This window comes from Xiphophorus maculatus, chromosome 12 (genome assembly GCF_002775205.1).
Source record: "Xiphophorus maculatus strain JP 163 A chromosome 12, X_maculatus-5.0-male, whole genome shotgun sequence".
In the NCBI taxonomy this organism is placed as follows: Eukaryota; Metazoa; Chordata; class Actinopteri; order Cyprinodontiformes; family Poeciliidae; genus Xiphophorus; species Xiphophorus maculatus.
Window position 1 is genome coordinate 18,564,913 of NC_036454.1, and position 17,237 is coordinate 18,582,149.

Sequence of the window (17,237 nt, forward strand, 5' to 3'; positions counted from 1 at the left end):
GGATCGGAACCACAAAGAATGGAACTGGGTGCAATACAAAACCTTAAAAATATTGCATACAACTACTTTAACATTATATGAGATTTTAACATATTTACATTTACTCTGGATACGAAGTACTAAATTATCAGTCAAAATAAAGTAACTCATTGGTAGCAACTGGGAGCCGGTTTGGGATGAAATGTTTTTTTCTAGATTAATAATAAACAAGAGACTGAAAAGTCTAAGTCCATAAAAATATTTTATTTCAAACAAAGAAAAACAGTTTGGTTTAGGTTTATTTAAAAAAAATTTTTTGACAAACTGTTTTAGGAAAAAAAAATCCGTTGAGTTCAAGATGGAAGAAATATTTTTTTTTTAAATACCACAGAATGGATGAATTCACAAGTTTGACTAATGATACATGAAATCATTTTAAAATAGTTATTTATAAACAGAAAGATTACCTGAGAGGATTCTAACACACAAAACAAACTAAACGTGTTCACAATAATATTGCAAACAGCCCAAAGAAGAGCTTTTAAAATGTTTTGGATCAGAGATAAGTAAGGATGCATTAATCCAAAGCTTTTTTCACAATCAACTGCATTGTTTTAACCTCTTAAATGACACATAAACAAGGAAGTGTTTGATTTTTGTAAACATTTTACAGAACAGAAATAAATAGCCATAAGTAATTATGGGTAATGGCAAGGCAAAAATATTTTTAATGTATTTATAATTCACAGAAGCTTCATAACAGAAATATTTAAATTACAAAAGTGTGTTTATACACAGGTTTTTTATCTCAGATGACGGTCGTTTATCCGATTAAAATTATATTTTGAAAATAACCTTACAGACATTAAACATAGTTTTCATTAAGCCCACTTTTCTGTATTAAAAATATTTTTTTATAGGTTTAAGTAATTTTATAATCTTATTTGTTAAGTGACAATCACCATAGCTAAGAGAAATAGAGATTTAAACCAGTAGTCTGTGAGTAATCAATATATATATATTGTGCTTTACTTAGTGAATTGAGTAACTGACAAACTACGATAAGGAATCCAATTTTGGTTACAGAAATCTGAAAACTTCAGTTCACTCTGTTTCCTGTGAAACATTCAACTGTAAATGATCCTAACGGTGTCTTGACTGAGTGCAATTACTTATTTGATCCACTAAGAATCTAAACAAGGGAAAATTGGCTTAAGAATTAAAAGAAATGAGGTACCAATCTTTTCATTCCTTGTAGTTCTCTCTTTGAGATATTTAAATATCTGGTAATCTGTTCCCAGTAATTAATATACTGGCCTGCTAATTTTAGTGAAAGCATATCAGCAGGAAATAAATTAATCAGTTCAAAAATGCTGACATTTAATGAGGCATGATGGTTTGGACAGACGCACCCCTTCGTGTAAACGCACCACAGCTGGTGTCACTAATAAATATTCATGAATCACAAACACTGGAGGGAAGGCATTAAGCAGAGCTAACGGTTACTCATCAGTTCAGTGCTGCAGCTCAGCTAGGAGCGACACATTAGTGCAATGACTATACAGCTCTTCCTGCTTCACTAATCTCTTGCTACTGTATGTTTCAAACTATAGAAAACAAAAACTTTCAAGATGGTGGACAGTTTTTCCAGGTTTGCTGCTTCTTCACATCTATTTATGATGCCCAGGTGTAATCACGGCACTGATTATTGCAGTTAAATAGCTATGTGCATGAAAACACATTCAGGTAATATGTCAGTCAGGGTGTTTCTGTAGGGGACTTTGGACAGATACAACACAGACACACACTAAAAAATATAGGGTATTTGCTGGTGGGTCAATATTTGAAATGGAGAAAAGTCCTTTTTCAAACATTTTGAGCATTTGTATTGCAAAACCTAAGAGAAATGGGGAACAAATCTTCCCACTGAGAAAATTACTTTTGCCCAAGAGCTAAAATCACAGTTTGTCCTGTGTGCAGTAAAAACAAGGCACTTCTCCTGCTGCTGAGATGACAGAGGTTGGCAGTGATTTCTGCTGCACTATAGGTTCCACCTACAACTGGCCTGGTGATTGTCTACAAACTCCTGCTGATTCAACTACAAATCAGCAGCCACCAATGTCAGGTTGAAATAAAAAAAGTTGTTTTTTACAACAACAAAAAAAGCATTAAAAAAAGCATGAGGCAGCACCACCATCCAGATGTAAACCAGAGACATCAGAGGTCCTGTTCTGCTGCACACTGCTGCAGGTACCACTCGTACAGTTTAGCCTATAAAGGAAAAAGTAATGACAGTTTTACTTTTAGAACACAATTAAAAACAAGTAAAGTTAACCAAAATATATCACAATTTCTTGCAACAACAATACGAGAGCACACTAAAACCTAGTGTCTCATGCTCAGTCAGTCAAAACTCAAATGAAAGAGACGAATTTTCAGCATATTTAAATGGTTATGTGGTCTGAGCAGTGCTGACATGAGAAGGTAAGGTTCTCCACGGTCTTGTGGCGCCCACAGTGAATGCTCCATCACCGCCACAGTTTATCTTTGATCTCAGAACATCAAGGAGAAACTGGTGCTCTTGGAGGTGTGTGGATATAGAGGAGATCTCATAGATAAGACCATTTAAAAGGAGTTATGTGTTCATGCTTCTTTGTACTGAGCACAGGTCAAGCTGCAGAGTTCTGGACTATCTGTAAAGGCAGCAGGGATGATTTATCTAGCCCAATAAAGAATTACAATAGTCCTGGCGAGAGGGCATAAAAGCATGAATGACCTTCTAAAAGTCCTTAAAAAAGAAGTAAAGCTTTGCCGTTGCAGTCAATCGTGGCTGGAAAAAGCTAGATAGCATTTATATGTTCAACTTAAGACAATAGTCCAGGCCAACACCCAAACTTCTCACTGCAGAGAAACTTCGAGCAGCTAAAAAGACATGAACCAAACAATCTCATCTAATATTTAGAGAGAGATCTTTGCACAATTTCTCTAGGTCCTTCAGAGTCATGAAGCCTTTCCTGTGCTCTCTTATCTTCAGCTCACCACAGTCTTATAACAGGATTTAGGTCAGATGACAAAGATGAGCTAAAAATAAACTTGATTTCATGTCAGATGAAGCATTTCTGTGTGGATTCGACTAAATGTTTTGGGTCATTATTTCGGTGAACAACCCAATTTTGACCTATTATCGTTTAAAAAGCGAAGACTATGAGAATAGCAGATTACTGAACGAGAAGTCAGTCTAACCTTTTTAGTTTTGACAATATCATGGATATAATCCCTGTACTCCATCATCTTCCTCTTCTCCTTCTTCGTCAGAGTCTTGTTTCTTCGGCTGAGGATGAAGGACAAGGAACCATCAGAACCATAATCCAAAGCGTAAAATGTCTGCATGTGTCTGAGAGACAGACTGAATGCTTATTTCATCCCTTTATACATTTTGGACAAAAGGAAATAAATCAATATGAAAAGAAGTTTATTCTAACAATTTACTGTCATTATGTTTTTTTCGAGCTAAGATTTAAAAGTTTTTATTTTTGATACTTTAAAATGTTACATTTAACATTATTAAAGAAAACAGGAGAGAGTTCAGTATTTTTTTTAAGTACAATATTCATTCTGCTCTATATGCCTCCAATATAGATTGAAATGAAAACATAAAGAAGAGCTTCACTTTTTTTTACCCAATAATTTTGTGAAAGTTTGAAATACATAAAACTCAAAGTGCAGGGAGTTTGTTTTATTTTTATTCTTTTGTAAATATATGTGCTTCTAAATCCATATTTTATTATATAAAGTATATATCCCACTGGGATCAATGTTAGGCTACACATTTTAGTTATGGCTTAATATTTTTGTTTATTTATAAAATTCTAAAGGTTTTATTTTATGCATTTGTTTTTATCATGCCTTCAATTTGACTTTAATGTATTTTTAATAATAAATAAACTTACATTTTTATCTTAATCTTATTTCTTTCTGATATTTAATGGTGTTGATGTTTTTAATCAATCTCTGACCTTTCTTCATAAAAACATGATTGCATTTCCTCAGTTTGACAAGCTGTTTGACAATTTCTGTGTAATAATCAATATTGTTAACATTCATTTCTGTGATTGTTGTCTGCATGCTTGCAACTCTGTGTTTAACATTTGTTTCATTTGAGTGTACAGTGTTTTATAAAACATATCTGATTGATTAATCTAATTGTGGAGAATGCAAGATATTAATATAAATTTTTCTGTCTAATGTTCCAGTTATACATATTTTATTGAGGTGTGTAAAAGGATGTCTTTACACACTTACCCTGCAAAATATTTTGCTAGGAAAAGCAGGAAGTAGCAAAAAGCCCCAAAAGAGATCACAAAAACTACTTGTTTGTCCTCCGGTATCCATTCCCATAAATACATCACTACCCCCTGGGAGAGACAGATACACAGAATATTTTACTATAATGTTTTCACATCAGTTTTTGATCCCTTTGAAAGATTTCCTTTACTTACTGTGAAGACCATAACGATATGAGTCGGACCTTCGCCCAGCAGGTCGTGCAGTTGCTCCTTGGAGAAGGTGCTTACAATAAAACTGAGGATGAAGAGGAACGGCAGGAAAAAGCCCAAAGCCAAACACAGAACTGAGTGAAGACGAACACTCCTGTTGAAAGACACATCGGCCCTGTGTGCAGAGTGATAAAATCTGACTTAAAAACATTTAATGCCGCTAAATAGTTTGATTTTACATCCATTTTATACGCATTTGTTTTATCAAAGTAAAAGAAGAAAAAAAGAAATACAGCACTAAATTTAACCTGTCCTGTTCCAGTTTGTTGATGATGGTCGAACAAATGAGGTCAGAGTCTTTCTCCAGTTGATCTAAAGTCTTCTGGACAGCCTGGTTGATGGTCTTCTCAATCGTTTGACAAACGCTGTCAATCTGGTTCACACACCTGCTTGGCTAAAAGACGCAAAGATGAAAAAATAAAATTTATTCAAAAAAAGATTGTAAAGTAAAAGCATCTCATGCATCTCAGTAAAATTCTGCAACAAATCCTGAGGGTATTTTGACAGACAGCCCTGTGCAAGAAGCTGGAAGTGAGGCTACTCAGCAAAAACAAGAACACTGCAAACCAAGGGAGACACAAATCAACCACGCAGTGCAGACCTCAGGGACAGTAGATCACAAGTAGCTCCTGCACCAAGTTTGGGTATGAGACGCAATTCTTAACCCCGCAGCCCTAAGAGGAGCAGAGTGGTGAACCGTGCATGAGCTTTTTACCCTGTGCGCAGAGTCCCATCAGGGTTGCATTGACCCTGTGTGTGCTGCTCTCCCAAGTTTCCTTTTTTTCTTTTTCAAGTTTTTGGGAACTGACAGGACACCCCACCGCCTTCCCATTGTCCAACCGTGACATCTGCCTCTCTGCAGGAGGGTTAAACCGAAGCTGATAAAATCTATGACACAAAACCCCCTTTGCATCTAAAGCTCATCAGCTCTAATCAAACACCATTAAGGAATTTGAAGGAAAACTACAAGTATTTATAATGTTCAAATCTATCAAGAAACAGCTTCAAAGCCTAAGAGAGGAAAGGTCAGCTTAACAAGATTTAGACTGTGCATTCATCTTGAGTAAAAGTAACAGACTTTCATTGAATTTACACAAAATGAAAAGAAATGTACTAGTTTTAAATTACAGAAACACTAAAATTATTAAGCATATTTATTTTTAGTTAAAATAACGCTGTCTTCACCTCTTCCTATTCTGAAACAAGGACATTAAATTTGTTAGTAGCTTTTAAGTTAGGAGCTAAAAGTAGCTCCTTAAAAGTAGTGTCTCCTGGGTATAATAGTTTAGTTATAAAATATTATACCTTCACACTATTGTGTAGTTATTGAAGCAGTATAATGGAACCAGTTCATCACCACAAACCTAGAGACACCTTTGTCCAGAATATACTCTTATTTTTAAAAACGGATCTGGACACCAAAATAATTAAATCCAAACAGGAACACTGAATTTTACCTTCTGTGGGTTGGGGATGTATATTGTCGGCATCTCAAAACCACATTTGTTGAGCCCTGGACGGCGGCACAGCTCCTGGACAATCTGCATCATTACTCTCTGTGGGAAAAACATATATTTATAAGCTAATGCTTTTTCTGGGTAAAAATTAAAACAGCTTTTATGAATAAAAAGCTGACCTGTCTGTCTGTCTCCTTCCCAGCTTCATCTGCTTTGCTGAGATAAAACAACAGCTTGTCTCCACATTTGTCGCTCAGCTTCTCCACGATGTTGAGCGTCCGTTTGCACAGCGCCTGACCCATCGGGTCAAAGAAGACGAAAATCAGGTCCGCCTGTTCTCCTGCGCAACATTAGATGCATCAATATCTGCGGAGCAACTCTGGTGATGCTGAAAACATAAATCCTTAAGTACTTACCCAACCAGGTGATGGCGCTGTTGACATCAAATGGGTAGATCATGTCCCCGTCCACCAAACCAGGAGTGTCCACGAATGTCACCAGGCTGAATTTCTTCTGCTTTGAGGTGGAGATCTCAGCAGACAGGTAGTCCATCACACCTATAAAAAAAAGAAAGACAGATGTTGGATGAATATGACCAACAAAGCTGAGTCACTGCAGGATTCTGCTGTATCTGATGTACGCAGTGTGGTCAATACTTGGAGACCGGAGGGAGCTCGGTGATACTGGGATCATAAAGTCTTTGTCCTTGCAGGTTTGCAATTTCACAAACTTTGTCTTTTAGAGGCTCAGTAAAAAAAAAAAAAGCTGTCCTGGCTCATGAATCTTTTGAATGTTGCTGATGTCTCACTGTCCCCGCCGTGGACAGGTCTGTTGTCACTGTTACACACAACAGCTCTTCAACTGGCAGCTTTAGTGTGGGCCGTAGGACGTAAAGCTAGCCAGTGAAGAACGACTGTGAAGCAACGCACTGCGAGGTTATTGTAACGCATCACAGCTAGCACCGCCACACAGACACAACAGGATCCATAGTCAGAGGATTTACATGATTGGGGTGAATGTCGGGTTTATTTAGGGCTTTTAATGATTCATTTGAACCACTTGTTTTCCAGATTACAATATTTTTTTCAATTTCCACTTTAACTGGTGCTTAAATTATAATTTATCATGGATTTTCTTTAATCCAGACATGGCTAAAGTGTACATACACCCTCAAATTCATTCAGCTTATTTGGTTACACTAATATTTTGTTACATTTCCTTCAGGACGTTGAACCTTGACCACACAATGTTTTTCATCACCAATAAACTTTCAGTCCAGTTCTGGTTGAATATTTGACCAGTCCTACTATCACCTTTGGTAGAACTAATTTAAATTGTATGAGTATCTAACATAGATTTGGCTTCAAAGCATAGTCCATAAACCTTTGACTGGGTTGAGGTTGAAGCCTCCCCAGAACATTAATGTTATCCTGCTTTATCCATTCCAACACAAGATTTAAAGTGTGTTTGGGATAACCGTCTAGCTGGAACAAAACCACAGTGTTCAATTTTAGCCATCCAGTTTCTAATCTGAAGGAAACTTGAAAACTTTTGAAGTGGTCATTCTTCATTGCTTCACCCACAGTAGACCTGGTAGCAAAACAGACCCACAGCATGATGCAGCCACCACACCTGACAGTTTGTACGTTGTGCTTAGATCTTACAAATAGACTTCTTGTTACTGAGACCAAAAAGCTCAATATCTGCCTCGCTGACCAGCAACACTGGTTCCAGCATCATCTAGTTCTGAAATATAGTTGAGTCTTGGTTGAGTCTGTGTTTGACTCTTATCCTTTCTTGTTTTCACCAGATTGCGACATTTTGGGTCAGATGGTTGAAACTAGGACAGAGAAATTGGATTCATGTCGGGAAGTGGAACTGCTTAAAAATAAAATCTCTAATTTTTTATACAAAATTAGATTTCCAATTTTAGTTGATTTTTTCCTTTTACTCCTAAAAAAATAACACATCACAGAAAATATCTTTAAAAAATGTTTGTTATTTCAATAAATACTTCTGTGTGGGTGGACTGACATCACTCTGGACAGCCAAGAAGTCCACTGGTGAAAAAAAAAATAACCCAGATTTTCAAAAATTAAATCAGCCCCATTAGGGAGCCACCATATTTAAATGAGCAGGAACATTTCTACTAAGAACGCTCCGAAACACCAGCAAAGATTATTCCAGAAACTTGTTAATGGCCTTGTTCACTCTTGCTTTTTAAAAATAAAGGGAGAAGTAATTTAATTTATATAGCACATTTTCAGCAACAAGGCAATACAAAGTGCTTTTAACTGTAACTAAAATAACTGTAAAATCTACATTTAAATGTGTCGTTAAAACCCAAATGAATGTTACGGTAATCATCATAAAAGATTCACACCCATAGTAGACAGGTAAACGTCAGAGAAGAGCTGTTGAGCCCACCGGTCTGTCCCTTCGCTCTCTCTCTGCACAGATTCCCACTGAAACGGAGCGCAGGCTTGGGATGACACTGAGGCTGTTTTATACGAAGAGGCAGGTGTCAACACCCGACACAAATCACACCCTTGTGCTGCAGCGAGCAGGACCACTGCTGCTGCTGTGCCACATTAGCATTCCCTTATCAACACAATATCAATACAACTGGCTCCGAGCACAAAACCTTAGAGGTCCACATCGTGCAAACAGGCAGTTATTAGAAAAGAAATGTTAATAAGCATGTGTGTAAATGCAATCAAACATAATTAAATGCTGATAACCTGAACGGAAGTCAGTCTGGATGATTCTTAAAATATAAATGCTTAAATATGCTGATTGGAACTGAAAAGGATGACGCTTTAAGAAGAGAAATGTTACAGTTTGATTCAAATAAACAGCCAGAAAAGGGAAACAAGTGATTCCAATCAATATGAGCAGAGTTTCTTGACTGAACGTGAGAAAGCTTTGCAGCAGATTCACAACACTAAAAAAAAAGGGGGAGAAATGCTTCAAGACTGCTGCAAAGAAGCTTTTGCCAGATTAAACTCGTAAAACTAGACGGACTGCATATGGTTAAAATTAAATGAGCAGAGTCAAAACCTTCATTCTAGACAACAGTGAAGCATTTCCTGAGAAGAACGTTGCATAAAAGTCCAAACAACAGGTAGAGAGCAGAGAGACAGACAGATTCTATGTTAAAACATTCATCATTGTAATAAGTGTTTCTCCTAAAAGTGAATCAGCATCTCCTCCCGAATAAGGATATATGATGATCTTCTGATGAGTCATCCTCAGTCCCTGGGAAAGCTTAATAAAAGCCTGATGTGCCTCTTCCAGATGCAGCGAGGAAGTTCAGAAGATATAAATCCAGCTCTTTTGTCCAGCAGCAGCAGCAGAGCGACTCCGGCCTGCAGAGCAGAGCTGTTGCTGCTCCAGCGTGGGGCTTCACCGCCTCTAATGGCTGTGACATTTCTCAGCCGCCCCTCCTGACTACACTGGTGCACTGCTGTCGACAGGGCGTGTGACTCATACGCCATACCATGAGTCCGCACCCAGTGAACCTTCTCGTTCTGCATACTCCCCAGTCAACATACACGCGCCGCGCCCCACCCCCTTCAGCAGCACCAGCGCTCAGGCAGCAGGCACACCCAGTGTCTCTCCAGTGACTCCACTGATGCACACGTTCTCACTTTTATATAAACCAGAGTCATTTCAGCTGGCACATGGCCGATCCAAACACCGCCTACTGTGTGCGAGACAAGGAGGGGGAACAGGTGGGATTTCTAACTTGACAACTGCGGTTTAAATTAGCAAAAAAAAAAAAAAAATGTCTGAAATCAAAACTTGTTTTTTTGTATTTTGCAAGTAAAAAGCCAGACTTAAAAAAATCTATTACAGTGGTTTTCATGGCTGGGGTTCAATTTAGTAAAAATTTACTTTTTTGATATTTATATCAGATTATAATGCTATTTCCTCATCAGAAACATACATGGAGTGTTGCTTTGATTCTTTCATGCATGTGCGAGAAATTTCCCATAGCAACCATTTGAAGTGACTAAAAGCTAAAAGCTCCTCCTCAGTGCTGCAGTGCTCAAGCCAAGTATCCGCCTCACAGAGCACCCCTCCCCCACAACTACCCCACTCAACTCCTCCAGACTAGTGGCAGCAACAACTAGCAAACACCTGGTGAACCTGCGCGTTTGCTGAGCTCATCATAAAAGCTACTTCTCATTCCAAGAATGTTGTAAACAGCATAAGAAGGAGGCATTGCTGTGTTGACGTGCTGAAGGCGTAGCTCCTACTGTATGTAACAGTAGGGGCTTCTTAAAGAGACAGGTGTCCAATTTAAAGGTGTCAAATTACAAAGTAACAAAAGGTAACATATGTCTGGAAAAATACATAATGCCACCCAGACGGTGGAAAATATTGTGGTGCTGTGGACCTGTTTGTCTCCCAAAGGCAGACTTCACCCACAAAGAAACTTCCAAATTATGAAGAGATTTTCAGAAAAAATCTAGTGAACTCTAGAAATGATTAAAATTGGGTCACCACTGTGCGTTTCAGCAGGACAATGATCTAAAACATGGTCAGATCAACACATAAAAATGGTTCACCAGATAACCAATGAACCTTGTTTGATGATCATGTCAGTCCTCAGAACTAAAACATGTAGAAAACCTGTGAACTGAGCTCAAGAAAAGAGAGTGGAGGAGATAACCCAGGATGGTGGACAATCTAATGGTCAAAAATTGTTTGTATGGCCTATCGCTGTGAAATATTATAGCAAAAATATTGAATAAAAGATTATTGTATTTAGCCTTTTTACACATCTTTATCAGGGTTGGGAAAGATGTGGGTGACACCTTGGCATTATTGTGGCAACATGATTCCTTGACAATAGCCTCTCTGTCATTATATTTCCAATATGTTGCCTGTATACAAGATTGGACCAAAATGGAGTGAGACAAGCAGCCAAATCTTAAAGAAAATTTTTGAAAGACCTTTAGAAATCCTTATAAAGACCATTAAATTAGATTACATGAAGTAAATTATAAAGAAAGGAGTTTTGGTTTATCTGATGGGGAGGAAATAGAAATCTCTCAGGGTTCCAAGTAGGTAGAGAGGATTTCTAGGGATGTGAAAAAAATGACAGGCCACAACAGGTTAATTTTAAACTGAAAAAATAAATGTTTGACACATATTTAGATTAAGAGTAAATAATCCACCAGAATTGCAGTGGGAATCATTTTAACACTTCCTTTTTTACGTGATTGAAAAGCAACTGCGTTCAACAAAAAAGGGCAATCCAATGTGTTTCTATGATTATACTGGCTACAATACTGGCACTATTTTAATTAGCTTCCATTTAACATGCTAATAAGACAGCAGGCTAAAATTCTGATGCAAAACTTCATCACCTTATCAGAAAAATAAACATGTACAACACTGTTTTATTCCCAGAGACATTTCAAGGAAACACCTGCACTGAATAAGATACAAAATGGCAACCTTCTGTTTTCTCAGAGCAATAATATGTGTAGATAAATTGTACAAAAACAGTTAGAAAATGTCCTTCATATTCTAAGTTATGAGTTTCAATAAAACAAAAAGTCAAATCTTACCTTTGAACTCAAGGATAGGTCGAAAATGAGGATAGAGATGTAATGTTGCATTTCCCTGTGAAAGAGTTAAAAATGCAACATGAGAGGGACAAATCTCTACAGCAGAGTCTGTTTTAGTTTTAGTCATGTGATTTGGGGATTAGAAGCTTGCATGCTGCAGCTGAATATCCTTGGTTTGGCCACTCTGCAGTCCTGACTGTAAATATTTTATTCATCCTCATCACTCTGACCAAAGCAGGTTATGAACAGGGAGTTAAAGTGTGAGCGAGGAGGGAGAGGCAGGCAGCTCCCAAACCTGTTTAAGTGCTGCAAAGATGACTCAGGGCGCGCAACAGAGTGCATCACAGAGGCCGAATGAATAATGAGAAATGAACATAGAAAAAAATAGGATGCATAAGAGATGTTTTTAATTGTCTGCTATTAAGGCACTGAGTGGCTTTACTGTTAAAGTTTTCCATCAACATCCATAAATCCTAAAAACCAAGAGCTTGTGTTCTGTTTGCATGTCTCCATGTCGATCTTACCGTCAGTGACTCTCTCTTGCGACCACTAGTGATGAAGGTAAAGCCCTGAGTTTCAATGGCCACACCGGTTTTCTGAATGTGCTCTTCAACATACCTGCAGAGACAGAATCAGGCCAGAAATTAGAATAAAAATATTTATAGGATTCAATGGTGTCGAGCATGCAAACACCTCAAATCTGATCTTTGTCAAAACATTTAGATACTTCAAGGAAGGCTTTTTAAAACCACGTAATCACAAATTTAGATCTGGTCAATAAACCTTTTATCACCCAGTTGATGTCTTAAGGCCTTCTAGAAATTAGTGTTTTATAAACCTTCATATGGGGTTATGATCAGAAGTTCATTGTTCACATAAAAGAGTGTTCTGCACTTTAAATGATCTTACTCATTTAAAAATCCAGACGTAGCTTATTATGAATAATTAATTCATGACTGTTCTAAATTATAAAGAATAATTAATGTGTGAAACTTTGAAAAGTTTATTCTTTGAGACAAATCACATGTTGTAGCCTTAAGTTTACACAAGGTGGTAGAAAAAAAAACGCTGTTAATTAAATGATTTCTCATTTCTAATCTGATGAGAAGGAGCCAAATGCTTCCTGAATTCCTGATTCAAACTCAGTTTTATTCGTTTTCTGATTCAGGGTCAGGTCGGAGACGTGGGTAGCCCAGACGCCTGAAGAACTCTGACTCAGAGGAAAGAACCGAGCGCGCTCACTGGGAACAGCAGCCAATAAATCACTTGAACACCATGTCTCAAACTCTGAAGTTTATTTTTGTTTTCAATTTCTCAAGTATAAAAACAAAAAAAAACATTAGCTCAAAATGTGGGGTTGGAATCAGAATAACAAAGCTGACTGTCTCTTTATCTTCCTGCAGTTTATTTTGAAATCACTTGTTAATTGGTTTAAGCAGGTTAACACGCTGCAGAGCTGCTCTCACAGCTGATTATTTTCCACTGAGCCCATAAAAACAAATGTTTTGAACACAGTGGGCATTCTGGTGCTAATAAATCAGGCTCTAGAAGCTGTGTTTTACTCCTGTTTTGCAGCACTGCTGATCACAGATCAGCTGATAAGGCTGGTGAAATGTTCAGAAGCACCAGATGTTTAAAACAGCACTAATATATTCAGGTAATGATTTTAGGTGGTTTACAAGACCATCGAATAACACAGCATCAAAAATATGTACACTTAACACAATAAACAGTTAGCTGTAGAAATTACAACTATCATTTTGTTCCTCTGATGGTCTAAAATAAATTTTAAAAGAATACTCACTTTATAATAAACCAACACTGCAAAAATTTTTACATTATATTTGTTTGTTGATGAATTTTCATTACACACAATTACAGACTTGCTGCCTATTAATGTTCTGCCTACGAATCAATTTCCTGTGTAAAAGGTCAGTGAGTGCTGGGCTAAATAGTCCAAACCAAAAAAAATAATAATAATCACCCACTGTTAAACATGAACAAACAATTTAAAATCCATTAACTGATACCTGCTAGCATTGAATAATGCAGCTCTTACAATCGAGGGTAAATGTTCTGGGAGAGGATAGCGTTCACATGGACATCACTTGACCAAAATGCTTGAATATTTATTTTTGCAAATCCTGAGATTAATGAAGATTACTACATTAAATTGCAAAATAGTAAACATGACATCCGTTTACAAAAAAAAATAGATTTCACAAACCATCAGAAATGTTCAAAGTGGGAACAATCACAGATAAACTAGTGGATTAGTGTCCACTGAATCTAAAACAAACGTCATCCAGTTTAAGGAGCCTATATGAAGTTTTAGAGCTGGTATGGCTTCGTCTCATTTGGTACCTGAAAAAAAACAAAAAACTCTCCACCTAAATTCAAGAGTTTTCTCTGTTTAATATACATTCCTGCAAGTATGTATAAATGTATTTTTAAATTTATGCCACTTGTTGCTTAAAATGTATTTTAATAGGTGTTTTATCTTTTAAAAAAAAACAATCATGGTTTAAGATGGGACAAACTGTTTCTCGGCAACATATTCTCCACCCATGTAGCGCAGAGATGCCATGTGTGTATACCACACTTCTGTAATATTCATGATGCACAGATTACTAAACTCTCTCTACAGATGAAGCAGAGAGTTTAAAAACCAGACAAATGCATGTTGGATCAGTGAATTTGAATAAAAGAGATGTTCTACCAGTTAATAAAGGAGCTCTTCCCTGCAGAGTGATTTCCCATTATCATCACGATAATCTTCTTTCTCGGAGGAAGGAGGCGGACTCCGAGGCTGCTGGCAATTTTCACCAGACCTGCAAACACACAATGTAATCAAATACTAAAACAATTATATTCATGCTAAATAGAAACCTATTTAATTTTTAAAAAAAATAGCTAGGTGCACTCTTTAGACATTTGCATGCGAGTTTGCACATGCAAATGGAAATTTGCGTTCAAGGGCACACACAAATGTTGAAATCAAAATGTGAAAATCACTGAGAAGGAACAGAAACACTTTAGAAAACCTTCACTGGGTAGTTTTTTTTTAAAATGTCATCTTTACACCACAAAACATATGTATGGTTTATTAAAGAATAACTATGACTCAACTGTTTGACTAAACAATTTCTCTTTTTTTAAAGGAAACTATTTTTTTTACCTAATTTTCTTTTCTGTTTTTAGAGCTCTACATGGTCTTTGTCCAAAGTAGTAGACTACGTTGCATCTGGCATGCATTTGCATTTTCCAGGTATTTCACTGATTCCTTAGGATAAAAACTTGCAAGAAGCATCTTCTGGCTACAACTGTAGACCAGCAACTGGGAGCGTTCAAAGTTTTACTGGTAAAATTGAGACCTCTAGAGCAAAGCTTTTAGGTAAGTCTTTCTCGATTTAACATTTCATTTAACATACGGATGTTTCACAATCACCCATTTGAATTGTCCATAGCATCCACAGATTAAGCATGATGTGACAAAACCCACTTCTGGTCTTCAAACAACCATTGATACGATGTTGATGCTGCATCAAAAACATTATTTTAAAATAGTTCATATTTCAGAAATGAAATGTGAAATCAGAAAGTCTCTGTAGGTTTCCTCCTCTGGCCACAAGACTGTTGGACTGAACTGAAGCAGCCAGATTGCTTGTCCTGGGCAAGTTTATCTGTGTAACATCTGATCCTGAAGAAAGGAAAAGCTACTCTCTGGGGACTGAAGTTCCTCAAGTTCAACATGTCTTCTTGCATCTGCCTCTTTCTGCTCAGTTTGCAACTATTGTTACCAAGGAAAGCTCTGTGAGTTTTAAGAGCAAAGTCTGCAGTCACACACATAGTTATCAAATAACAGTGGTGGTGTGAGGGCAATCGCTCTTTACAACAGTAGTTACATTTGTTTGAAGTGGAAGTAACCGGGTTTAGCCATGTGTATGAAGACACTGGCAGTGAGTGCACAGATAGGGACGCTGCCTGCCAGGAGAGGAACGTCTCTGGTTCAGGTGTCATGTTTGTCACACTGACAGCAGCTGCTGCGGACAGACCGCTGCAAAATCTCTGCTGCCCCAGAAATCACCGTAAAACCCCTCTGCTGTTCAGCATTTAACAACCACACTCGGGTCTGCTTGTTTGTGCTTTAACGCTGCTGTAATCCGGGTGGCCGGTGGGTATTTACCGTTCTCGCTGTCCACGTACAGACTGTGGCATTCCTTCAGGATCCTCTCGCTCGGGGTGGTGATCGCAGACTCCAGGGGGTTCGCCACATACCGGGGCTTTCTGCCCGACATGATCAAACCACGAACCCACACGGAAACCGTGGATCTCCTTGCAGTTTCCAGAGGGGGAAAGGTTTCAGGGTTGCACATTCGAACTGTGCTTCTGTGAGGAAGAAGCGCCCTCCTGTGGTGAAATGCATCAACGACACCTGCGCTTCAAACATTCACTTGTGATAGTGGAGTAACTTTGACTTAAAAACACTAATCTAGTGTTGATAATCGGTCAGTTTTTTATGACTAAGATTGGAGAGGAATTACAGACATATGACAACTGTCCACCTCTATTGATTTACTTGCATTTATGCTAGCAACCACATAATATAGTCTAGCAAAGAAAAAGACGACCCTAACTATAACTCCACTTTTAATAAGTAATAATAATAATAAGTGTTTAATCCTAAATTTATGATATAAGACAATTGAAAAGGAACTCATAAAAAATCAAACGTTTTCACTATGATGTGAAAAACATAATAAGTCCTCTCAGGTCTAAGTCAAGTGTGAAACAACTAAAATAAAAATCTACCTAGTCTGTGAGAACTATTTTGGAAACTCGCATGCAAACATTTTGTAACAACTCCCTCCAAGGGGCAAGATTTAGCAACAACCAACCCTTGTGACAGCCAGCCCCATTCTCTCCTATTGCAAGCCCGTTTACATAATATTATTTTCACTGTTCTGTGAAATTAAAGTATCTTGTGTAGAAAACACAGAAATAAAACATTGGATGTCATTGAGTAGTTTTGCAGCTGTTTTAATTTATCCATACGCACAGCATTTAATGAAATGTTATCTTTCTGCAAATTAGTTTAACAGAAGGGAAAACTGAGAGAACAAAGACAGGGTGCTGTTTGTGCAAAACAGCATCGTTCACAAACAAGTCCTTTTTATTCTTTAAAGAAAAGCTGCATAATTATATTGCCTTTATTGAATCTTCATGCATCAAACGCTATTGTTTATGGGAGTAGAACTCCTTAAATTATTTTAAAACAAGCTGCCTATGCTTCATTGCACCGTCTTGCAAAGCTCTAAGGCTTTTTGAAGGAATTTGCTTGAAGCTCAACAAATGGCATTCTGAAGCACATGAAGTTGACTTGACCTGTTGGATAAGGCTTTAAAACTCACATGCTCAAAGCTGTGGTTAGATCTCTGTTCTTCGACTGGAGAAAAGGTTAACAATGGACAAATCCTTTCACATTTCAGTGCAACCTTGTCTCAGGTTCTGTGTGTAATAATAAATAGAACTGAGAAAAACCTTTCTGCAAACCAAAAGAGATAAGGAACGGTACCCTGGCATAAAATCGTATTTGTTGGTTTTAGGCTGGATGTTGAGCAATACTAAAGAAGTGGAAATTGTACCACAAAGACTGGTTGTTA

At 37.5% G+C, this 17,237-nt stretch overlaps 1 protein-coding gene across 1 annotated transcript; it reads right to left on the reverse strand.

Annotated features, from left to right (window-relative positions):
• Positions 1-349: 349 nt before the first annotated feature.
• Positions 350-15,930, reverse strand: LOC102237694. The gene is made up of 12 exons (XM_005804015.2): positions 15,761-15,930; positions 14,294-14,405; positions 12,099-12,192; positions 11,575-11,629; positions 6,409-6,549; positions 6,172-6,332; positions 5,993-6,091; positions 4,784-4,929; positions 4,479-4,650; positions 4,282-4,394; positions 3,223-3,310; positions 350-2,250 (listed from the first exon to the last, which is right to left on the reverse strand). Exons 1-12 carry the CDS (start codon positions 15,870-15,872, stop codon positions 2,197-2,199), a joined length of 1,347 nt encoding a protein of 448 aa, XP_005804072.1. The 5' UTR covers positions 15,873-15,930; the 3' UTR covers positions 350-2,196.
• Positions 15,931-17,237: the final 1,307 nt, after the last annotated feature.